The 25,327-nt window shown below is 47.0% G+C and overlaps 1 protein-coding gene across 4 annotated transcripts in view; it reads left to right on the plus strand.

Annotated features, from left to right (window-relative positions):
• TNFAIP8 (TNF alpha induced protein 8) overlaps positions 1 to 25,327 on the plus strand; it is a 112,050-nt gene that overhangs the window by 67,253 nt on the left and 19,470 nt on the right. The window contains exon 1 of one of the 4 annotated variants that reach the window (XM_026507810.4): positions 8,592 to 8,890. The exons of the other annotated variants lie outside the window; for them this stretch is intronic. Coding sequence (XP_026363595.2) covers positions 8,818 to 8,890 — 73 coding nt within the window. The 5' untranslated portion in view covers positions 8,592 to 8,817. Of the gene's footprint in view, positions 1 to 8,591; positions 8,891 to 25,327 lie in introns of those variants that run through there. 4 annotated transcript variants of the gene reach the window in all.

A 25,327-nucleotide genomic window follows, 5' to 3' on the forward strand; every position in this document is an offset into this window, starting at 1 on the left:
TATGTACTTTTTTAATATGATACTCGCTTTTTATCACAGCAACTGCCAACAGCCTAGCTTTGCAAAGAAATGATGTCATGAAAAGAAATGTAACACAATCTAATGTTACACTGTGAACTTGCTCGAAGTAGTCATTCATACAGTTTCTGAGAGACGTTGAATAATGCTTTGTTTTCCTCAAAAATTTAAAATATCCTGTGACACCCCTGTGAGCTTGCCCTCGGCACCATGGCATACAATTTGGGGATCTTGGGGCTAAAATTATGAGTCTGTTTCAACAACTCTGACCACACCACTCTAACAGCTGAGAATCTAAGGTGCCAGTTTGGTTAAGAGGACAGAAGACCCACGGGTAAAGTCAAAACTGTCTGGGGTAATATTATTTTTGAAAGCCTCTTAGGAAGTTACCAGATTGGAGAATAACATATCACTTCCCAGTAAGTAAAAGACTTACTGTCTAAGTGTTTCCTCGACCACTGGAATGGGTTGCTAGATGAAATAGCTGGCTTGTCTTCGGAGGCACTTTGATGTGAAAAAAATACATACTCTTAAATACAACATTCACCATCAGTGCCTGAGATGCTCACGGTGTGAGGAGACCATACAGAGACGAGAGTCAGGGAGGGACCAGCCAGTTCCCAGCTCCATCTCAGCCTTGCTCTGGGTCATAAAATCATTATATGGAATGACAGCAGATGCCTTTCGATGGTGGCGTTTTCTCTCTTTCTCTTTTGGGCTGATTATACATAGTTAAAATTGAGAAAGTTAAATGGCATATGATGGCACGTTCCTGAATTCAGTAGGCAGAATTCTGTTGGAGTAGATTTTCAGATTAAGAAAGGTACGAGTTTTAGCGCTTTTCTGTTTCTGCTGGGAAATGTACGGGTTCCGTAAGACCTTTTCTCGTTAGATGGGCACCCTGTTCATATTAGCAGTTTCTCAGAAAAGGTATTTATTTTGGTGACGTCTCCAGCTTGGTGAATCATAACAATTTCATATTTCTATAGCTCTTCTTTAAGGAGAAGCTGAATGGCTGAAGTGTTGCAACCTGACCTGTTCCGATGGAAAAACTGACCCATTCCTTTCAGTGCTACCTGCAAACAGCCTTCCCCCCAACCCTCCCCAAACCCTGTTTGGATAAGTTCTGCTTTGGTTCACATTTTTACCACCTGCTGAGTCTGTCTGTTGGGTTTCGGCCCCGGCTGCTTTCACCGGGCAAGCCTGCCCAGCCCTGGGGCTCCGCCTACCAGCCTTTCTGCCTCTTAAACAGTGACTAGTTGGCACAGATGTTCATTTAATAGCCATTCTGCCCGTGTCAGAAACTCAATGTCAAAATCAAATCAGGACAACTTGGAGCGGATTAGACTTTCAAAAGGATCTCAGGCCGGGAATCTATGTATGGTCCAAATTCTACATATGAGGCACGACTTTTGTTTCCTTGTGGATTTCACATTTTGTTCGGAAACCGGAAAAAAGCCTCTTAACTCCTCAGATGCAATTAACCGACCTGTCTTGGCAGCGTTTTCTACGGCCTTAGAATGAGCGCGTGGAAGAGAAAAGAGATGATCACTGCCGCCGTCTCATCCAGAGCGGCTTGCTTCTGAATTCTTCTCCATAACCAGTAACAGATGTGTGGCTGGCACTGGAAAATTGCATAACTGTCTCCACATTGCATTCAACCGCCGTCCACTATTGCCAATACGAGGGGGATCTCCCCAGGGTTGTTAAAAAAGACAATCCAGTTTAAAAATCTGTGTTTTTCAGGGCACCTGGGTGGCTTAAGCAACCGACTCTTGATTTCAGCTCATTCCTGATCTCAGAGTCATGAGATCGAGCCCTGCGTCAGGCTCCGCACTGAGCTTAGAGCCTGCTTGGGGTTCTCTCCTCCCTCTGCCCTCTTCCTCTCCCACTCTTGCTCCCTCCCACCACCAAAAACCCCTATCTTTATCTTGTTAAAGAATTATTTCCTTGCTGGAAGGTGTAAAGGCAGTGGTTAGAGTGGCAGTAATGACAATCACTGCTCTTGAGTTGCAGTTTATTATAAGGAGGAACTTCCTAATGATCAGAAAAGAGTAAGTCTCTGCCTAGAGGTCAGCAAGGAGAGTTTGGATGAATGCTTACCACCTGGGATGTGGGTAAGAGATTGCTTCAGCAGCAAGCTAGAGGATTAGAGCAGTGAGCTCTAAGGTTACCTCCAAATCAGAGTTGCTATGACTATGATTATTGATCGCTTTTTCCTCTTGCTGCTTTTCCGGAGGAGAGACAGGAATTCATGGGTGCAGTGTGACATGATGCCTTCCAGGCTCAGCCTCACTCTTGCCTTACATCTTCCTGTTGAATCCCTCCAGTCACCGCTCTCATGTTATCCCTGTGCTGCCTCGTAAGGAAGTTCAGTCCTTCTGTATTCGCCTTCTCTCGCTGGACCCGACACGTTAGATTGCCATTCCTATCTGGAATGTCTGTAGGGCCGGCATTTAGGGCTTCCAGATTCATATTCCACAACCTAAAACAACCTGGCCTCATTCACGAAAGTATTCGGGAAAGAGGTGAAGGGGGATTTCAGAATTTTCAGCGCTTTGCCACGTTCCTGCCTCATTTCACTCTTGTTTGTCCTCTGTTAAGTAAGTGGCATGGACCCCATTTTAGAGATGGGCAAACAGAAGCCCAGAGAGGTTCAGTGGTTTGCCCATGTAAAAAAAAAATTTTTTTTTTAAGATTTATTTTAGAGAGCAAGAGAGAGAACGAGGGGCTGCCAGAGGGGGAGAGGGAGAGAGAATTTAGAGTAGACTGTACACTGAGCACAGAGCCCAACATCAGGCTTGATGTGGGGCTCCCTAAGGGGCTCGATCTCACAACCCTGAGGTCATGACCTGAGCCCAAACCAGGAGTCAGTCGGTCGCTTAACTGGCTGCACCACCCAGGCACCTCTGGCTTGCCCATTTTTAGCAGAAAAGTGAGAGGAGAAGGAATAGGACAAAACCATCCTAATGGCCAGGAGTCCGTGCTTCCTGGGTTTATGGTGATCTGCCCAGTTCTCCCCCACCGAGCCTGGTGGTCTTTCTCCTGCTCTTGGCAGCCTCATAGCCCAACAGCTTTAGTTAGGGTCCTGACTGAACTTTTAATTAAGAAAAACAAAATGGTAGTGGTTTCATGTAGCTGAATAAATAGCAGCTATTGAACTTATAGCTTATTTAAAGCATCAAATATCAGGAATGGAGTAACTTTCATTTGAGCCTGCGATCTAAGCATTCAGACAGAGCGAGCTGAGCAGTCTATGCTAGCATGCTGGTCAGCTCAAACTCTGGAAACTTCCCAACATGGCCGTCTTTGAGTTACCCTTCTGCAAAATAAGGGACTTGAATTTTACATGAGTAGTTTCATGGAGTGAGAAAGTCTAGAGAGAGGACACAGGAGGCCTAGACTGCATTGACTGCAGTCTGAAGAACACTACTACTTCGTTTTGTGAGCTTGAGCAAATCATATAACCTCCCTTTCTTTAATGACTTATCTGTAAAGTAGGTATGATGACCCAAGGGAGATAATTGGGAAGTCTGAATAAAATATTTTTTTTTTTAGGGACGCCTGCCTGGGTAGCTCAGTCAGTCAAGTGTCTGCCTTCAGCTCAGATCATGATCCCAGGGTCCTGGGATCGAGTCCTACATCGGGCTCCTTGCTCAGCGGGGAGCCTGCTTCTCCCTCTGCCTGCTTGTACTCTCTCTGTCTCTGGCAAACAAATAAATAAATAAATAAATAAAATCTTAAAAGAAAATCTTTTTTAAATTAAAATTTATGTAAATACATGGCAGCTTGCTCAGTATTATAAAAGAAAGACCATGCATCATACATTCTGCAGATAATATTTTCAGGCATGATTTTGACTGCGTGTGTGTGTGTGTGTGTGTGTGTGTGTGTGTTTAATCATCTGCTGAACACTTTTGAGCAAGGAAGGAAGATTTCTTAGAAGAAAAATAACACAAACAACGAAAGGCAAGAAAGCAGGACTATCCCAGATGTATTGCTGTCTTCACACAAGCTCACCTCGGACGTCAGCACTCTTTCCACTCCCTCAGAATTATCCATTCACACCCGAGCCTTAGTGAGGATGAAGGATTTGCTGACGGTGTCCCCGGGGTAGAACACAGGTCCTGGGAGGCAGCTTTCCCCTTCCTCCATGGCCACACTCAATCTCGGTGGAGCTTTCTTGATTTACAACAGTTCTGTGCCCCATCCTCCTGCTCCCCAGCCTCATCCCAGCACCCAGCAATGCCTAAGCACCTGGGTGCGTGACCTCCGCTCTCATTTAAGTGCCCCCTTCTCCATTTCTGATAAATAAAAATTTTCTCAAGGCAAGGAGAGCAAGATCACCAGGCCCCGGAGGGGGCGGGGATGCGGTTGGGAAGGAGAGGGCTCTGGAGAGACACCCACGGAGCCTCACCTCTTTTTTGGAAGGTGAGATGCAGAAGAGTCTGAGAAGGTTAACAAGCCTGCGAAGCCTGCAGCCCCAACCAGGTGAGACCAAGAACACAGCCCTTTCCCATGTGTGAGGAGAGAGACCGAAAGCCAACTGTATGTGTAGAGTCTTCCAAAGACCTTCCAGGGTGTGGACGTAAGTAATGCAGGAAGAGTTAAGGAAGGCTTCAAAATCATATAGAAGAAAGCCACTTTTTGGGGCGCCTGGGTGGCACAGCGGTTAAGCGTCTGCCTTCGGCTCAGGGCGTGATCCTGGCATTCTGGGATCGAGCCCCACATCAGGCTCCTCCGCTATGAGCCTGCTTCTTCCTCTCCCACTCCCCCTGCTTGTGTTCCCTCTCTCGCTGGCTGTCTCTATCTCTGTCAAATAAATAAATAAAATCTTTAAAAAATAAAAAAGAAGAAAGCCACTTTTTATGCTAAGGAGACAACTTTTTTTTTTTTCTGACCTAAAATGTCATATGTACCTATTTAGCTACTTGTCGGCAGGGTAGAAATAAAAAGTATTAATACAGTGCATGTTGTTATGACCTGGCGTTCTTGTGACCTGGGAGTGTAGGTCTGACTCATTTATACTCATATATACTCATTTATATTTAGTATTTTTCACTGCAGAGAATTTACAGCATTGCTGAATGTGAGTAGAGTTTGTTACCTCCTGAAGAAACCTCATCTTCTCTTCCCAGTTCTGCTGGTCTTATTTGTGTGATCCAGAAAACTTGCTGATCTTCCTGTTCTTAATACACATCTGGACAGCTGTGAGCCAAAGACCCCAAAGTCTAAGCTTTCTTTTATTTAAAGACGGCTTTTTTTTTTTTAGAGGTGTAATTTAGGAGATTTTTCTGCTGTTCTGTGATAAAATTCAGTGAAGCGGTGGAATTAATAAACTTTACTTAGAATCAAGGTCACTTGGAAGGTTGAGTTATGTAGATCTGTGGTCAAGATTACCCAAATTAGGGGTGCCTGGGTGGCTCAGTCAGTGAAGTGTCTGTCTTTGGCTCAGGTCATGATCCCAAGGTCCTGGGATCGAATCCCCGAGTCAGGCTTCCTGCTCAGGGGGGAGCCTGCTTCTCCCTCTGCCTGCTGCTGCCCCTGCTTGCTCAGTTTCTCTCTCTCTCTCTCTCTGACAAATTAAAAAAAAAAAAAGAAGAAGAAGATTACCAAAAGTACACCACTAAGCTCCAGATGGACAGGTCCCATTTGCATGTGATACATACACATATTTGATAATGCCCGAATGAACGAAAAAATCATCAGAATCTTAGTCAACCTTTTACCTCTGCCATCTTGGCACAGAAGGAGGAGATCCACTATTAGACACAAGTAGACGTTGAACCTAGTATTTGAGTGCAGTATGGTATTAACTGACAAGTGCTGCTAACTTAATCGCTATTTTGTATCGGCTGGTCTATAATGATTGTTGGCGTGACTTCTAAGCAGATTGCCAGTCTAAAGCAAGTTGGAGTATTTCTTAAATATTCAGGAGTGAACAGATTCTGCCTACAGGAGGTAAATCATTTTAAGGTAGTAGAGCATTATTCTCTGGGGGCTAAAAAGTGACCCATTCCCTTCGGAACAAAAGCCGAGCAAAATCAAGATGAAGTGGCCCACGGAGCATAGATCGGAAGTGACAGGCAAGGAGGCCCCGGAGAATCAGCTGCCCTTGGGCTTCACTTTGCAGGCTGGGGCCCTGGGGCCGTGTCATTTGCCCAAGGTTGTACTGGTGACTGAGGCGTGTCCTTGTCCACATACAGTCTTTTAAAATAAGCGGAGCATTCCTTGGTCTGGAGCTAGAACAGGACACCCTTCCCCAAGGTGACCGCTGGATTGCATTTAAATAACTAAAAAAGGCTTTTTCCAGGTTTCTTGAGGATCAGGTGAGTGTTCAAAGATGAGCTGCTAAAATGACTCTAAATTGCATTACAAGGCTGACCTGGCAGGAGTGGGACCGTTCATTCAGCAGTCCTTCTCCTTGGCTGACCTGAGAGCCTTTTTGTGAATCTGATGTGAAAATAAGCAGCCCGTTAGGGGCACGTGTTTAAGCACATCTCATGTGGTTTGTCCGTAATTGGACTTGCAAAAGGACATTTAATAAGTAATTCTGAGGAGGGCCCGTTCTGAAGGAAGAGGGTGAAAGGGAGCCCTGCGTGCAGTGGGTGCGGCTTGGAATTTGGGTTGTCTGAATCTGCATAATCATCACCTTGAACAAGGTGTTGCGTCTTAGTCCACTTATAGCTGAATGGGAGCTATCTTATCTGTGTGGCACATGGCCCCGCTGAGGTCCCGTAGGGCTCCTGGTGGCCATCTCTGGGCTGCGGGGAGGGAGGGCGAGGGCAGATGATGTGTGTAGGTGGGAGGGCTCCCAGAATGATGCCTTGGACAGGACCAGAAAGGTCACTTCTTCCTGGTGAGGGAGAATTTCTCTGCATTCAAAATGATCACATCTCCTTTGGAAGTTTGAGGTCACTGAGTAAAGGTATGGATCTTCGCCGTTCCTGACCCGGAATGTGTGGCAGAGGGCACCAGGCAGTTAACAGTGACTTTCAGAAGGGTGCACACTGTTATCCTTTTGGTGGTAAGGTCACTTTTCAGGTGGCTCCGCAACACTGATGTTTTCCAGATGTTTCTCGCCTTCTCTCCTCTCGATTGGCTATGTCTTCCTCTCACCATCCTGCCCTTTCAGTGAAATTGAGATAAAAGTCTGCTTAGGGTCTTAGGCATGTTAGAATCACTCAGCAGTGGGAAGTGATTTAATATCTAGGCCTTATATTAATATTTATAATCACTTTTACTGCTTGTGACTTGCATAAATCCGTTTTTCCCCACTTGAACCCAATATTGAAGTAAAACACCTGAGCACCTGTTACAAAAATTTACTTTTAATGGTGCAATAGTTAGTAATAATCTGTGTAGGACTTATGGTTTTCAAATCCCTTTTTGCTTGTATTACCTTATTTCATACCAAACATAAATCTGTGAAGTAAATACTACTTTTAATCCTCATTTTACATGTGAGGGGAAGGGGGGCCCAGAGAGATTAAAGAATTTGCTCAAGGTCATAAAAATGATAAATTTTCATTCAGGCTCTTTTGTGTATTCTTTTCACAAAATTTAGATCCTACTGTCTACTCTTGTTTTTTTGCCCATATAAAAATGGGAAATGAGGAAAAAGAAAGCAGCTGGGAAATCAACTTAGGAAAAGAATAGAACTTTTCTCAAAATTCCCGAATCGATCTTTCAGGCCCGTTCTTAAGGGATCTTTTGCCTGTGATTGGTGATGGAATTAGTGCTATGCAAACTACCCCCATAAAGACAGGCGCGGCAGTGTCAGCTCCGTTCCTCCCTCCTCGGAGTATAAAACCAAGGTTTGGCAAAGTCAGGACGCCCACCTCTCAGCTGATTTTAAGAGCCAGGGCATCGGACCTGAGGGCAAGAGCTGAGTTGTCTTCCCCAGGCTCCGCAGACTTTCTAGTCCATCAGCATTTCAAAAGCCGAACACCCGCCTCCCACTTTGGCGTTTGGAAGGAATTTCTCCCCGGTTGTTCCGAGTGGCGCGCGGGGAGGGAAGGGCGCTCTCGATCCGGGGACCACCCTTGGGGCAGACCGGAGCAGCTCGTGCGCCCGGGCTGGGGTTTGAGTAAGAGTGCTCGCCCGGGTTATGCTGAGTAAGCCGCCTTGTCTGCTTTTCCCGTGCAAAGGTAAGGGGCGGAGGCCGCCCCCACTTTCTTCAAAAGGCCCTACTGCACGGTGAAACTGGTCCTTCCAGCCACACGGACCAATGTCCACGTTCCTTTCCTGCAAAAATAACGTACAAACCGGAGCAGCTTCAAAATACTTATTTTTCTGGCATTGAAGATCCCCCAGGACAAGGCAAGTTAAATGGGCGCCGAAAAATGTTAACCCAGAGATCCAGAGGCGTCTCTTTGACTGCGTGTGTCTTTGCGCGCGCTCAGATGAGTGAGACTTTTTTCTTCACTGCACATTTATTTCCCAGGCGTAGCCCGTCCGGGTCACGTTTGCCCACGGCGCCCCTCGGCCCTGCCTCCTCGGGGAGTCGGGCTGCTGCGGTCCAGGCCTCCGCCCCACCTGCGTGCGCCCGGGCCCCGCCAGCCGCGCCAGGTCGCCTCCGCCCCGCGACGGGCCAGGGCGCGCGGCCCCGGGGGCGGACTCCCGCCGCCCAGCTGAGACGCGATTCGTCACTCTTGCAGAACTTTCCCCCTGAAAATCCCTGCACCAGAACCAGCCCTCCGCCCCGGGGAGGTTTTGATTTTAGTGGCTTTCCTTCCTTTTATTTTCTGTCGTGCGCGGGTTTTGGCCTCGGAGCGAACTTGCAGCTCGTCCGAGTACATGTCCGCGGTAATCGCCCCTGCAGCCGGTTCCCCTGCCACCATGCGCTGCGAAACAGAAGAATCCAAAGAAGGTATGAGTTTGATTTCTCGGGGTGGGGGTGGGGGGCGGCGGCCCAGTCCCGCGGAGGACTGTGGAGGAAAGGCGTAGCAGGGGGGAGCAGATGCGACTTTTAAAAGGATAGGTGGGTACTTTGTCCCTCGCCCTGCGTCTTCGCAGCTCAGTTAGCCTTCTCAGCCGGCAGCCCTTCTGAGACAAGAGGAGGAAGAGTCTGACCTAGCTCAGCCAGCCCGCTGCTTTGTAGATTAATCTGGAAACGAAACGGCTCCCGGCTCCCGTATTGACTCCCCAGAATGCAAAATGTGCTTTAGAAAGGGCTGCCTGCCTACATCAGGACAGCCGAAAGCGACTCCCCTTGGAAGAGCCCAAAGAGTCCAGGGTCCCTTGAAAAGGGTTTCAGAAATTGGAAACTCCTTGTGTTTCCGGTTAAAAGGGGAAGCTGAGTGAGGGGGAGAAGTGAAAGATCTTCATTTGGGGAATAGGTTGGTTGGTGGGTTTTTGTGTGTGTGTGTGTGTTTGTGTGTGTTTTCCTTGCTGACTTTTCAGCAGTGAATTCATTTTGTTGGGGGCTTAAGGGAGCTGAGAGATGTGAGGGGCTCCTTGTGCAGCTTGCAACTGAAGAGAGTTTGTCTGTTTCTAACTTTGCCGAAGCAAAGGGTTTCATTTACTCCTAACAGAGAACGGGTGACAGGGCTGGAAAAACTCCAACCCAAACACAATTATACGCTGGTGTTAGTTCTGGGAGTTTATTTGTATGTGAGTGTTTGTATGCTTTGTTTCCTGAAACTTTATGTATACAAAAGTCCTCTTGTAAGTGGGGGTGGGAGTGAGGATAGTTGGGGAAAATTAGAGAGTAGGAAAGGAGACTGTTCATAATTATGAAAATTCCTTTTCTTTTCAAGTAGCCTCTTGGGAAACTGGTAAGTTTCAAGTCAGTCACAGCAGCCGCTGGGAGCCTGGGGAGCAGAAAGGAGCCCCATCATTCTCCACTTGGTAGACAGGAGTTAGGGAGATCCCTTGAAACTTGCCCTCTTCTGTCTTTTACTGATTCCCCTCCCAAAGTGAAGCTCTGGGTTTCATAATGTAGTCTCTGTGGGCTGATGTTTACCTTATTATGCGGTGTGGGGGGAGAAGTCCATAAAAGAGGCTTGTTTAATAGAAATGTGAATGAAAAATGACAGCCAGGAGCATTGTTTTAGAGTTTGATGTGGAGCTTGGGGGATTAATGTTTCCTTGCTGTGGCCTCTGTCCTGATGGAGCTATGTGCTGATGGATGCTTTTTCCGTCTTTGTAACAGCAATTTATAGTAAGTCAAAAGTAGTCGAAAGCAAATAGGAAACAGGCTGAGAGAATCCAGCCTGGTGAACTTTTGTGTAGATTACGAGTAGCATTTAAATTGGTATTTTTTTCCTAAGTGTGTTTTTCCTTTTTTCTGGGAAAGAAGGAGTGGGAAGAAGGTGGAAACACGGTATCCCAAAGTGTCTAATACATTCCTCTAGTAGTTTCCATGCTGTTCCCTCCTGCCCAGCTCTCTGGATGTTCACTTAAAACCTGGAGTGTGACGAGGTCCCTCGAGGGTCTCTTCCTACCTTGTCCTCACCTTGCCTCCACTTGCCATCATTTACATTCTTCAGATATGCAGTAATTTATCTGGCTTCTGCTTTTTACAGAAAGCCTAGAATCTTTAAAAAATAATAAGAATATGAGGTGCTGGAGTTTTAAATTGATGGCAGTTAGGGTAGAATATGAAATAACTCTTCAGGGAGATGGAATGAATACTTTATTAATAGAATCATTGTAACTTCTGCCAGGAAGTAAAGGATGTGTGTGTGTGTGTGTGTGTGTGTGTGTGTGTGTGTGTGTGTCCATGTCCTGGGCAGTTGTTGTAAGACTGGGTATTAGCTGTGATCTAGAACCTTCTGTTTGGCTACCACCTCTCAGATGTCTATGAAAAGAGCCACACTGTGTAAGTGATTTTTTATTATCTTCTCTATCCTTACTAATCCTTTTCCCTCTCCTTAGCTTTTTTTTTTCCTCCTGATGGACTTCAGTATCCCATTTAGTGTGAGATCACCACAAATGCTTCACAGCGTCTACACTGCACGAAAATTGCCTTCTGATGCTTCGTGCCTGATGTGCTTGGGAGATACTTTTAAGTCATTATTCTGAGCCGCAGTGAGGGACTAGTATACTTTCTTTGGGATTAAATCTGAAAAAGTCGACTCAGAAGTCCTTGGAGGCCGACATATTTGTGGATGTGAGTGACTGTGGAAGCAAATGACTAGGGATATTGTTAAGCCATCATAGCTTAGAACGCACTTGACTGTGTGCCAGGAGGGCTAAACCCCCATCCTCGTCTAGAGCCCCCTCCTAGAGAATTGATTTAATTTTGCCTGCTTACAAATGAATAGGTGATTGTACTTGAGTATGAAACAGAGAGAGATAATCCAGGCCTCACTTTAGTAAAAGCGGAGTGAATTTAAGATCTCCGGACATGCGTGATGTGACTAAGAGAGCAAGAGAAATGAAGAGAGAAACCCAGTGTGTTAAAAAGGGGAAGGTCACGGGAAGGAGGCTATCAACAGTTTCCAGTGCACAGGGGCTTCCTGAGGAGATGGGTTGATGCCACATTCTTCACATGTAGTGGCGTCCTGTTGTGTAAAGTACTTCATTATGAAATAGGAAAAAAATGAATGGCAGCTAAGGTCTCTGAGGACCCTTCTAGTGCTAAGCATCAAGGGATCCAGGCTCCTATGTCCCCTTTGTTACAGTGTTGGTACCAGGAAGTGAGACAGGCCTTGCGACGGAGCGGTTGCTGTGTGGGGACTTGGGAAGAAGGAAGGGTTGAGGGGTGAGTGAGTTCAGCTTCTCCTCCATGGCCCATAGTAACATTTCCCCACGGCCACCACCTCTCCACCAGAATCTCTCGTCTCCTCACCAGGCCTGCCATTTCACAAAGAAAACAGTAGCCCTTAGCGCCCTCGACTTCCTGCTCCCAGGGTGACAGACTCACTTTCACCCACAACCTCCCTCCTGGTGTCTGTGGAGCAGGGGTCCTTCCCCCCTCAGTGGATGGCCACTCCTTCCACCTATGGCTCGTCACCCACCTGTGGGCCCCACGGCTTTCTTGGTCCCTTTCTTCCTGCATAGAGACGTGCTCAGCTCCCTACTTGAGAGAGTTTGCCCTTGCTGGTCCTCCTGCCCGAAGTAGCATTCTCCCCACCTGACCCCCTTTTCAGTTCCTCGGAGCGGCTTTGTTGAACCTCCTGCCTGAATTAGGATCCCTGGCTGTCCTCTCTCAGAGCACCCGTTCTTCCAGTCACTGGCCCTGTTCAGCATCTCTTCTCCAGACCACAAGCTCTTGAGGGCAAGACCATGTCTGTTCTCTTCCCCACTGGGAGTGGTAAGAAGTGATCGTTGCCTATTTATAAAATGAGGGGCGCCTGAGCGGCTGAGTCTGTTAAGCGTCTGCCTTCAGCTCAGGTCTTGATCACAGGGTCCGGGGATCGAGTCCCACATCGCGCTCCCTGCTCAGAGGAGAGCCTGCTTCTCCCTCTGCTTGCGGATTCCCCCTGCTTGTGCTTTTCTCTCTCTCTCTGACAAATAAATAAATAAAATCTTAAAAAACTTTTCCCCCCACAGTTCCTACTTTCTCAATCTTTGTCATGGCTCATCCCACCAAGCTCTGTCTTTTTCTCCACCATTCCACGGAAACCGCCAAAATCACCAGTGAGCCAGCATTGGTATTTTGTCCTGTCCTGATCTTACTTTTTTTCCCCTGGCATTTGTGCTGGGAGGCCAGTGTTGCTGTGCTCTGCAACTCTTTCCTGGGTTCCTATGAGGCTACACTGCCCTGCTCTCCTTTCCTTTTTCTTGCTGTTTTCTGTCTAATCTCCTGGACCTCCAGCTGGGGGTCTTCTGAGAACCAGCTGCCTGGTACACACCCTGCTTTGAAGGTCACACAGGATCCTCCAACTCAGCAGGTATGGACGGAGCCCATCATTTCTTCCTCTTTGCAAATCTGATCTGCCTTCCATCTTTCCCCTGAATAAATTGCTCTGTGTTTGGCTTGCTCTGTTTTTGGCTTCCAGATGACACATCTGCAAGGCGTCTTTGACCCTGCCCTTTAGTTTATCTTCCCTTCCACCTGGCACTTCATCCTCCTCATTATCTGTTAGATGCAGCTCCTTCTCTCCTCCCCTGTCCCTGCCTTGGTGCAGGCCTTCCGCATTTATACCCCGACGGTTGCCATAACGCCCTCTGTCATCAGGGCTCTTGGTTATGAGAAGTTGAAACGGACTCCTGCTGTCGTAAGCAGAAGAATTTATTGGAAGCACATTGCGCAGTTCACACATCTCAGAAAGGCTGAGAATGGGCCCCTGAAATGGAGGGGAGATGGAGCCGGGGCCATACCCTGGAATTGCCTGGTTAGGACCTCACCGCGGCCTTCGCCTCTGCCATATTTTTCACCTTTGTCACTCCTGGGACTTGAGATGTGGCTGAATGTGTTTGGCCATCCTCAGCATCCAGAAATCCCTGAAATCAGCTATTGGATTGGTCAGTGTGAGATTGTGCACCTGCCCCTTGCTGCCCGAGGAGAGGGCACGTCTGCTTCCGGCTTTGGGAGTGGGAGTCAGGAGTCTAACTCCCACCACCTCTTGCAAAGTGAGGGCTCCTCCAGAAACAGGAAGGGAGTTCCGACGTGAAATCACCAAAACAACAGCAAATATCTGTTACCCCACTGCCTTTGTCCTGTCCAGCCTTTGTTGGAATCCTTTGCTGGGATCACTCTCACATGGGTAGTAATTTCCAGCGGGACTCAGTTTGGAGTAGATGCTTTTTCATTCTCCTAACACCCTAAACTTCCCTCCGTTGTACCATATTTTCACGTATTACTGTTACTGATTTTCTTTTTCTTTGCCTCCACGTCATGACGAGCTTTCTGATAGCTAATTCTGTGCGTGTTTTATTTCCTGAATCCCCCGCGGCTGACCTGGGGCCTCTCACAGAAGAGAACCCAATAGAGCATTATCAAATTAATCAATGTAAAATGAGATTATGTCATGGGATGAAAACCTTTGAACACTTGTGCCAGTTTCTAGATCCAACCTAAAGGACAAACCTATGTAGGGTTTCTTAAATCCTCCCCTCTTGATGGTAGAGTCAAAACAAGCTTGTGTCTTTGATCTCTGGGGTCAGGGTCCACAGTGACTGGTCTCGAAGACTGAAGACACCGTTTTGACACTAAAATGCATTGAGCTCTTTCCTATGCCCGGTGTGGTGCTAAGCATCTGATTATGTATATTATCCCATTGAATCCTTGTATAATAACCTTTTGTGTCAGTTCCACAAAACAGTAAAGAAATCTGAAGTTCAGAGAGGTTAGGAACTGTGCCTAAAATCACACAGCTAGAAAAAGTGAAACTAGGATTTGAATGGAGTTTCTGTGGTTCTAACCATAGAAACTGTGCTTTGAACCCTGACACGATGCTCCTGGGGAATGTCCAAAAGCTGCCCTCCCCTGTCAAGCCTGGCTCTGAGGAGGATGCTGTCTATGGTCTTGCGCCTGTTTGTACCCCAGTAAGATAAATCAGGAGTGGAGAGACAGGTGTTTGGAGGAGAAAGTGGAGAGCCCAGGCCCTGGCTCTTTCTGTGCCTCTGGGGGGTGTGGGTAGTGAGTCTTAAGTGCATCCTTCTCCCCCTGATGAGAGGATCTAGAGCCCAGCAGGGCTGGTAGGAGGTGCCTGGCACCCACTGCAGTGGGAGGGACCCAAGCACCTATGGGACAAGAGCAGGGCCTCGCATTTTTGAGCGGCCAGCATCACTGTACTAAGTTCTCTCCCCTCATCCCTCCCTGCACCAGCCCTGACTTTGCAGAGGGAATGAAGAGGAAAGGCTCTGACGAAATCCATCGCCCTGGGTGTGGCTGACCTTGATGTCATGTATAATGTAAAAGGTACAGCATATGCCCCAAAACACTGGACTTTGATGTGATTGCGGTTCCTTTTGTGTAGTCATTAGCCTTGGAGTGTGGTGTGCTCCCAAGGACTAAAAGTGGAAAATCCATTTAGAGATCCATGTCGCACTGTCTCTTATGCAGTGGACATCACTGATGACCTGACACCACCCCACACCCCCAGCTCTGTCAGCTTCAGTACATCTGGGCCTTTTTCTTCCTCACTTCTGAAATTTTCATCAGACTGAGTACGTACCACGCCTTTCTAGTCCCCAAGTTATGACACCAGGGAACAAGCAGGATAACACGGATGATTAAGTTCCCTGTTCCTGGCTGTTGGTAATCCAAGAAGTAGCCAAAAAGTGTGCAGGTGAAAGAGAATGCAGTGGGGCCGGAAAAATCTCAGGACGTAGTGATTTCATCTCAGAACAATGCGGAGTTCCTAGATCTGCCACAAACTCTTTATTTGTCAACATTTCCATCTGTACAAGGAAGATGTTGACAACTTTGGAAAAGAAGGAGGGAGCGTGGTTGTGTACCTTTCTTCATCGAGTGGGTTGTGCAAAACGATAGTGTGAGCTGAAAGTTAAAGAAATCAACTCATTATGTCTCTCTGTAATATTTCAGGAAGATATGCAGTAAGAAGACTTTGTAAATAAAATGATTTTCCAACAAACACAAGTAGAATCACCACTATTTAGAGTTAAAAGCAACTTTGCACGCTCTTTTATCTTACCTCTAATTTTAAGAGATGCGGGGGCGCCTGGGTGGCTCAGTTGGTTAAGCGTCTGCCTTCGGCTCAGGTCATGATCCCAGGGTCCTGGGATCGAGCTCCATGTCCAGCTCTCTGCTCAGCAGGGAGCCTGCTTCCCTCTCTCTCTCTCTCTCTGCTGCTCCGCCTGCTTGTGCACGCTCTCTCTCTGTGTCAAATAAATAAATAAAATCTTAGAGAGAGAGATGCAGAACTGAGGCCCAGAGAGGTGAAGTCCAGGCCCTCTTGAACCCCCCAAACTTATGCCTGTTGGGCAAGCAAGAAGTTTTGCAGAGCTGGGTTTTCGTATCCGGATTTGTGCATGAGATCCCTCCCCCTGAGGCAGGACACACCTCATCTGTTTGTATAGGCACCATTCACCAGCTTTGGGGGTGGGGAAATTTATAAAACCTAACGTGAGTGGTCGAACACCTGAAGATTTCCTATTTCACCTTCTCCTACGTGGAACTCGGGAAAATAAAAGGTGAGGAAGATGAGGAGGCATCGTGAGTTAAACTTTAGCTCCGCAAAAAGGTCCTAGTCAATCCCTAGCTTAGAAAGTGGGAGACCAAGGGAGAGGCAATTAAGCAGTGAGCTCATTTATTTTCATTCCTTTGAGAAGAACATCACTGAGGAAAATGAGCTGCGGAGGGTGCTGGTTGGACAGGAGCGCTCTTCCTTGGGGAGGACGTGTGCCTGTGTGTGGGTGGGAAGCGTTCAGACACCGGACGTGTGGTCGCAGTAACACATGGGCACCCCGGAGCCCCGCGGGCCAGGTGCATTCTGGGAGTCCGCCCACTGGTCCCCCGCCGCGGACCAAGAAATCTGAAAGAGCAATTACTTAGATCTCGTTCTTAGGGCTTGAGATCCCTGAAGAGGAGTGAGACGCAGAGCTGTAGTGCGTCCTGAGTGACTGCTGCGTGGGCAGTGACTGTCTGTGGGGGCTGCTCTGGGGGTTCTGTAGGACTCCACAAAGCCTGCGGTCTTATTAGGTGGTACCTTATGGTATTTATGGTTGTAAAGACAGATGGGGGGCTGGTGTTTGCGTGTGTAGGATCATCTGTGCGCCGATGCGGGAATACACGCTCCAGGTTTGCGGGGATCAGATCTAATTTTGTAAGGAATAGGTGCAGAGTTTCTCCCAAGGAAACAGTGGAGCAAAAGAGGCCACTAAGCAGAATACCCTCAGTGACCATGACAGCTTGAGGCTCCTGGAGCCTTATTGGCCAAGTCTGGGTTGACTGGCAAGAGGAGAATGAGCAGCCCAGGAACTCACTCCTTCCAGTGTGACATGTCCTCTCTGCTTGATGCCCGCTCACCTGGCCCCGGGTATGTGTTTTCTGTGGCTCCCCCAGCTAGGCTGAGAAGTGGGGGACCAGAGGTGTCCCCAGAAGCACAGGCTCTTCTGTCTGCCATGGAAGTCCAGTAGAATCCTGCTTCCAGAGTCAGCCTCTCTCCCCCATCACTGGGCCTCAGAGACGCATAGCAACAAAGGTTAACTGAGTCAGAACCTCCTCTGTGGGGCCTAAGGTAGCAGAGGGGCGTGTGTGTGTGGAGGGCCCTACCCTCAAAGGACTTCAGGCTCAGGGCATCCTACACTAGCACATGTGTGTTTATAGGACAACAATCATGATGGGGAGCTTAGAGATGAGTACAGCTCAGGGAGGAGGCAGTGCACCCTATGGGACTCTAGAGGAGGGAGTATTCAGCACACGTCATCATGGCAGCAGTGACGTCACAGAGAAGTAGCTAGGACTTCAGCTGGGCCCTTTGGCCAAGGGGAGAGGGGAGGTTACTGAAGGAAGGAAGTTCACAGCAGGGTGTAGTGGAGGGCTTACGAACTGGAAGGCATTGGTGGGCCATGTTGCAGCAGTACACGGGGCCAGACAAGAGGCCAGGCTGCCCAGAGGGTCACTGAGTAACAGACAAGGCTCCGGGAATCAGGACACCACTTCTACCCCTGACCTTGCCCTTGGTTGTCTGCACAGCCTTCAGTCACTACTTAGTATCTCTGAACTTCAGTTTCCTCATTAGGAAAGTGCAGGCATGAGAGCAAACTGAAGCACGCCCAAGATCCCTCCCTAGGAGGGAAACGGGATTACTGTGTGGGAATTGGTGTTGGGAGGCGGAGGGGGGGTTGAGCTGGAAGAGGGCAGATGCCAAGTAGTGTTTTAAGAATACCAAGCTGGCAAGAGCCACGGGTTGGTCTGAAGGGCAGGACTGAGCCTGAGTAAAGGAGCCTGGGCAGCCGTGTGTGAATATCCAACCAGAAAAGGAGAGTTGCTTTCGTTTTGGGATCTCTCAGGGAAACACTGAAGGGAGGTGGGGTCTGGGCCTTGGGTTTCGCCTCTGAGAACACCCCCCTTTGACAAAGGAAAGGGGTAAATGCAACCTGTAAAAGAAGCAGATAAGGAGTAGCTCAAGAGGTAGGAGGAAGACAAGGAGAGAACCAGGCGTTTGAAGCCAGGAGGAGGAGAGCCTGCAGAGACAGTGACAGCCATGTCTAAGGAGACGTTCTGAAGACCGTTGCTTTGCCGCCTTCTCTCTGGGGCCTCAGCAAAAGCTGGGAGCTAAGATCTCAGCCGCTGAGGGATGAGAACACATCATGAACATTCAGCCGGTGCTGAGTGGGAATGAGGGGAAGCATGTGGGGCGCAGGATGACTGACCACGCCGGGAGCAGGTGCCAGTCTCCTGAGGAAGGGGGACGTTCAGCCTCTCCACTGGTGCGCACCTTCACGTCGTAGTCGCCCCCAGATCCTCTTCTTGATCCCCATCACCTCCATCCACCCTGTCTCTGTGGCATCGACCGCAGTCAGCACTGGTGTATGAGGCTGACAAGTGAATGTTGGCAGGAAATTTAATCCAGCCCTTCCCACCAGGAAGAAGCTTTGGCCAGTCTGAGACTTAGAGGCTGTTTCTCGCCTGCCTTTCTCCTTCCCGTCCTCTCCCCCACCCGCCCAATGCTGGTTCTTTTCTCTCTGAGGGCACGTCGGGAGACTGCTGATGTGTTTGCCAGGGACACCCTAGATTTGACAGATGAACGAGAACTCTTCGGGCTTTAGTCTTAGACATATTAAATAGGATTTAGGCCACACTCATTAGTTGAGCCATGCTGAGAATATTTTGTATTTCTCCTGAGGTGGCAAGCGATTGTCAGAGCGGTGGGAACATGCTCGTCCCCTCTGAGAGCCCCTGAGAGGATGCTGGTGTCTGATGAGACAGCTTCCCTCGGCAGGTGCTGTGTGAATAAGGCTTGTATGACACCCAAAGACAGAGCCGGTCCGAGGCCTACCTACCATATTCACCTGACCAAGTCCCCATTTCATCTGTAGAAAGTGGGGGAGGGTAGGCTTGTCCCAAGGAACTACTTTCCTTCTGTAAAGTTATTTGATAAAAGAGAGATACTAGTGCCCCGACTGTTCTCCTTATCCTAAAGCGCTTATAACATCATTTTCATCTCTGGAGGGTTAAAATGAAAATGAAGCCAGTTACAAAATAACTAGAATGAAAAATGGATCCTTCCTCAGGATCCCCAAGTCTAACCTAAACGTTGGACTCCAGTTCTCCAGAGAAAGAAGATGGTGGATAAAGAAGGAGGCTCTCGGGGGAGTTTTCAAGGAGTTGGAGTACCTACTGAGCGGGAAGGAGAAGGCTGCTGGGAAACCAGAATAGCGAGGATTGTGGAGGGAGGGAGTGGCCATTGGGCAGGTTTCAAAATTTCAAGGGAACAATGAGGAAGAAATGGTGAATGGGAGCAGTGTGGGGAGGGCAGGGGTGGGAGACGCAGGGTGGGATCCAGGCCCATTGCAGAGCCTCCCAGGGACAGGGGTAGGCGTGTGGAGAGGCAGGAAGGGAGGAGCAAGGAAATAACTCTGGAATGGAAAAAAAAAAAAAAAACAAAAACAAAAACTTGGGCAAAAGGAGAGAGGTGAGGAGCGGTGTAACGGAGATAATGGGGTAAGACGTGTCTGTAGTCTGTCTGGTCTGCGTGACTGTGAGTTCACAGGGGGTGTGACGGTGAGCCAGTCCCCCCAGGACGAGGCCCACTTGGAGGCCCAGAGGCCAGGGAAACAGTGGCGTGTGGAGGGCACAGAAGCTTCTCGATTCTTCCCGGGTGGGTGGGATTAACACAGGGCTCATAAACAAGGCCGTGACTCTGAGGAATGCGGCTGCCTTTCCAGCTGCTAAATCGGGGCCCATCCAAAGCCAGGGCTGTGCTGTGTTGGCTTGGATTTCCAGTGACAACTCTTGCTGGGTTATAAAAATGATTTCCCCAAAAAGCTTGCAAAGGGCAGATGATAAATGAGAACAGGGCAGTAAAGCCAGCCTGCGGGAGCCATTTCAAAGCTGCCTGCTGTCCCATGCCACCCATTTTCTGGAAGGCCTGCAGGCCTTTTGGTGAATGGCTATTGGAGGAGCAGAGAGCCGTCACCCCCCTCCCGGTAAAGCTGCCCCTCACTCCTAGGGGGTCGGCCGACTTACAAGCCTGATGGGAAGCAGGCTTGCCGAAGAATTTCAGAACCAGGGTTTTTATGGGTAGAACTGGTTTAGATTATTTGGCTCACTCGACCATAGCTGACTTGATGATCAGACTGATAACCCTAGAAGCACAGGAGCGATGACTTGACATTCCTGCTGTTGCCCTCGGTCCCAGCATGCTTTGGGGTTGCCCCCTCTGTGCCTGGGCTTCAGGCTTGGGGGAGGGGAGCTGCTCCTTGTGTTTCTCTGCCGTGAAGCTTCAGCCAGCTTGTGGCAACATGCAGAAGGGTTAATCGGATAAAATCATAATTGCTGTTGGGAGAGACAGCCTCGCCCGAAGCCTGACACAGCCCTCAGGCTGGCCGGGGATAAGGCCCTTCTTTACCATCCTTGGTTTCCTCTCTTTCCCAAACACACGTTCTTAGATGTCACGTGATGGCGTTGGACCCGTCCATGGAGTTGCTGGTCCCGATCTGCATTTTAGTCCTCTGCCTTCTGGTTTTCGTCAAATTCTCCAGGGGCCCTTCCTTTCAAATATCATTAGAACAAAATAAGAGAAAAAAGGAATACATTGATGTGGTTGCCGTTGATTGGTTCCTTGAGGGAGTCTAGAGTCTTCAGATGTTTTTGTAAATGGAAATGTGGGGTATCAATTGCACTATTAATCTCAAGGGTGGGAGTGGGAGAAGTGTTGTATTTGGTGGTGTCGTTAGAACAGCCCAGAAACTACCAACAAATAGTCTCATAGAGTAATATTGTCTGTTGTTGTCTTTCTTTCTTCCTTTTTTTTTTTTTTTCATGGTATCTCGATCCTGTGACACAGTCAAACCTGTTTTCATTGTCTATCTTTTAAAACCTTCAGGTCGTCAGATTTTTTTAAATGTTCGATGCTGTTTTTTATTCCATGAATGACTCAATTGACGAAATGTAGGCAGCTACTAAGCTTAGCAGCTCGTTGCCATCATCGTGCCCCTGGACAGGAAGTGTTCTGTATAGATATGACTAACCAGTTTCCAGGCTTAAAAATAAAGTGGGGGATTTCTAGACAGAATAGGTCTTTGTCACTCATTTCAACAGCCCCGCTAAGCATGAAGCTCAAAGCCCGCCACTCGGCCTTCTCATTTTTTCCGTGCTGTCACTTCACCTGACATTTTCTATTAGACAGATTGAAACTTATTTTCTGGGGCTCATTGGTTTTTCATGAAATAAGAGGAGATGTGAGTTGTCGTGAGAAGCGGCTAGAGTCATGATTCTCTCCTTGTTGCCTCTTTTATCTTGAGCTCCTTTTAAATCACCACACTCCTGAGGTATGTAATGGGGAAATAATCAAAAGTCACCTGCCCAGGTACCAGCTTCGGCTCAAAGGAGTGAGAACGTGAAACTCCTTACCTGCTCTGGAAGAAATGTACCATTTCGGGGCACCTGGGTGGCACAGCGGTTAAGCATCTGCCTTCTGCTCAGGGCGTGATCCCGGCGTTATGGGATCAAGCCCCACATCAGGCTCCTCAGCTATGAGCCTGCTTCTTCCTCTCCCACTCCCCCTGCTTGTGTTCCCTCTCTCGCTGGCTGTCTCTATCCTGTCGAATAAATAAATAAAATCTTAAAAAAAAAAAGAAAACAAATGTACCATTTCATCAGATACTGAAAGGTTTTTCGGCATCTCGTTGCCTACAGCTCTTGTTTTAGGACTTTACAGATAACTTCATGTTTTTGTTTTTCTTGCACTCTCTCTAAATAACGTAATTTTCCCTCCCTTCGTGGAAATACCTTTTTTTCTCTCCTTTCTTTCTTATCCTGAGGAGCTTTCTTGGGGTCTTCATTCTTAACACCATCACGTTTTGTGCAAATGCTAAATTAGACACAGCATTTATTAGATGAGAGCATCTGTAGCAACAACAAAAACTGTTTTTCTCTCTGAATCCTTCACTCTGAGCAAGTGTCAGTCTCTGAGCTTCTATTTGATTTTCAAATAAGAAAGTGGGCCAGGGAGTGATGATTTAAAATACAAAATGCATGCAAATGTTTTTAGTTTGGGCTAGGGAAAAGGCACTAATGCTTCTTTGGGACAATGAGGCTTCGTTTGCCAAGTTTAGAAATAAGTCCCAAACCCATAAAGAACAGGGTTGTGATTACCGTACTTGGGTCGAACGTGACTGTGACTCCCAAATGCTTCTTCTCCCATTCTTCCCCCTCACTGTCTCCTCCTCTGTTAGCAAGACTGAGGCAGGATGGAGTCTGCAGCCTCTGCTATGCTTTGGGTTAGAGTCTGACAACAGTCTAGTCTTTTGAAAATACGGGATTCCTGTAATTGTGCCTCAAATACCCTCTACTTGTTCTAGTAGGATGCTTTCAAGAGGAAAAGGGAAGTGTTTATACAAGCCAATTTTTCATCGAATAAAACGATTCCTTCATCGAAAATGTTTATTTCCTCTACCGTTGTAGTGATCAAGACTCATGTGGTAGAAAGACTCTTCTCGATTTTATGATGGATGCGCGCGTTGTAGGCAAACAGAAAATGCTTGATGAATAATGGAGTGTGAGAATAGACATGTAGCCCAGGAGTAAAATTTTTGGCAGCATTAAAATCTCTACTGTTCTCATCAATTTCATGGATCATCCAAACAGTGGTGATGATCCATCATTTGTCCTTGCTGTCTGGTTTTTAGGTACAGGACGGTGTTGTAGTCAGTAAGCAGTTGGACCATGCATGGTTCCAACAGCCAACTAAGCCAAGATGGACGTTCAGGGTGTATCGTGCATATGGTGGGCATTTAAGAAGGCCTGGTAGGCCCTTCTTGCTCGTTCCCTTTGAGGCCATGTGGGAGATGTTCAGTTTCCTAGCCGGTGTTTTGAATACAATGGTCACGCCAAAGCTCAGTGTAGACCCATGAGAGGGCACTAACCAGGTCAGTCCAGGCTGTTGGAGGCCATAACAGGGTAATTTCTTTCTCTGTTGGAAAAGTGATGGTAACTGGAGAACTGACTTTCAAATTTGGGTCAGATGGGCTTTATTATCAAAACATTTCTGGGTCAATGGAAAAGGGAGTGGTTTAGGCAACCCTTGTGTTTGAGATGTCTGCTCTTTCTTTCCCCCCACTGTTTTTTTGTTTGTTTGTTTTACCACAGAAGCATCTTTCTGTTTCGGTTCATTAGGATTATATATCTATGGGGTTTTTCCTGGGTTCCAGCCACTGGGACATGGATCAGCCCAGAGATGCTTATTACTTTTAAGTCTACTTTAAAATAAAAAGCAGCTTTTAGGAGAAGAGAAAGCTGTTACTTGATTGGGAGACAGGGAAAGAGTAGGTAAATTCATATGTAAAATTCTTTAGGCTGAGTAAAGTAGGCCTTTAAACCTGATTTAATGCTTTTAACAACTAAAATTCCAGCTTTCATTTGTTAGTTTATACCCAGAAGATGAGAAATGGGCTTTATCAGACTTTGACAGCAGATTAAAGGCCCCAAGCTGCTTTAAATCACCAACATCTATGCCTTGAAGTTCTATCAAATAATGAGTGATAAAGGCAAGCTACTGGTCAAAATGATCTGAATTGTGCATGAAAAAAATCTTGCCTCTGAGACCAAAGCAGTGGTCTTTCTAGGATTGGACTGCCATTTTGCACTGAGGCCAGGGAAAAAGACAAGGCTGTTACCAAGGCCTCTTCTGACCCAACATCAGTCTCCAGCCAGAGTTCCAGGCTTCTCCTCAGTACCCCTAATGATTTAAGAAAATATGTATTAAAATATTTCAGATTCTTTACCCTCCATCAGAATGCAATGAGCCAGAAGTCAGTTCAAGAAAAGATCACCCAACCCCTGACTCCTCCATACTTTGTTAGATGTTGTTAAGAACTTGGAGAGCTGGGGTATTATTAAGGACTACTTTTGGAACCTGGACTCTTAATCCAAGAATTCTGTAGCTTTGCTTTTTTTTTTTTTTTTTTTTTTTTTCTCTTTTGCCTGTATCTAAGATGGTTCTGTTCTGTGATGATACCAGTTTAATGGAAGAAACATACTCATGGATCCTAGACAGTTGCTATTCAAGATTTAAATTCCTTTTTTTTTTAGCTAAAATCTCTATACATTCACTTAAACTGAGTTCCTATATTTTAGTGGGGGCAGCGTGTCAAATGGTTTTATTTTATTCTGTAGGACGTAATGAAAAAAATTTTTTTGTTTTGATTCATCAGCAGGGAACATACAGCAGCATTCATTTTGGGTATTTGCTATAGAATGTCCCTTGCATTGGAATGTGGGTGGAGTTCTGGCATTTGTGTATTCCTTGTTTGGGGGGGGGGGTAAAGGTACAGAGAAGCACTTGTTTGTGGCCTATATAAAGCCCAGCCGTACAGCTGACAGCTTAAAAATACGGTAGGAGACGACATTTATGTCCAACAGTAACATCTGTTTCCTTCATTCCAAGTTCAACAAATGGCATTAAAGATAGATGCCGAAAACGTAAATCCATTAACTCTGCTCACCATCCTTTTTTCCAAGCAGAAGCATAGACTGAAAGGAATAAAATGAAAATCAGCAGGAGATGAGAGGAGAGGAGTTCAAGGGGGAAGCAGTTTGGCATTAGGGTAAATTTTCAGATTTAGAAACCGACTCCCGTCATACATCTAAAGACTTGATTCATCTTTTTCCTAAGCATGTACTCTTTATAATACACATTGTCTCACGTCTTGGAGGTAAATTCATTTTTACTTTTTTAAGGTATCTTCTGCGTTTTGCAGCAGGGAGACTATTAGAAATCATGTGAATAAGAAAATTTCAGTTGGGGAGATTGTCTTTCTCGTTAGAAACAAGGTTTTAATTGGAGGTTCTGTTACTTATGAAGAACTTATTATAAAATAACTGCTTGATATGATCAGTAATATTTCCCGAAGATATGACCCTAAATGTGAGTAATCATTTAAGTCAGTGAAATTGTATTTGTAGCCTTATCAACTGGGCTTCAGCAGATCTTATAAGATCTCCAATTTTTAGAAAACTAGTTACCATAAAAGTACAAATTGACCATCATAGGTTGTCTTTCATCTTTTTTTAAATGTGAGGTTTGTTAACCCTGCTTCTGTTTGCCAATGGGGATCTTTGTCCTTTCTCTCCTTACCAAGTTGACCCTGGTAGCTCGAACTGGTTATTCCCAGGCACGCGTAACACCTGGAGTCATCACAGAAGGTGCTTAGCCCCTTTGCCCCCTCCAGTCACAAAGCCTAACTGCCCACCTCCCCATCCTCAGCCTGCGAGACACACTTACTA

Source organism: Ursus arctos, unplaced genomic scaffold (genome assembly GCF_023065955.2).
Source record: "Ursus arctos isolate Adak ecotype North America unplaced genomic scaffold, UrsArc2.0 scaffold_5, whole genome shotgun sequence".
Classification (NCBI taxonomy): domain Eukaryota; kingdom Metazoa; phylum Chordata; class Mammalia; order Carnivora; family Ursidae; genus Ursus; species Ursus arctos.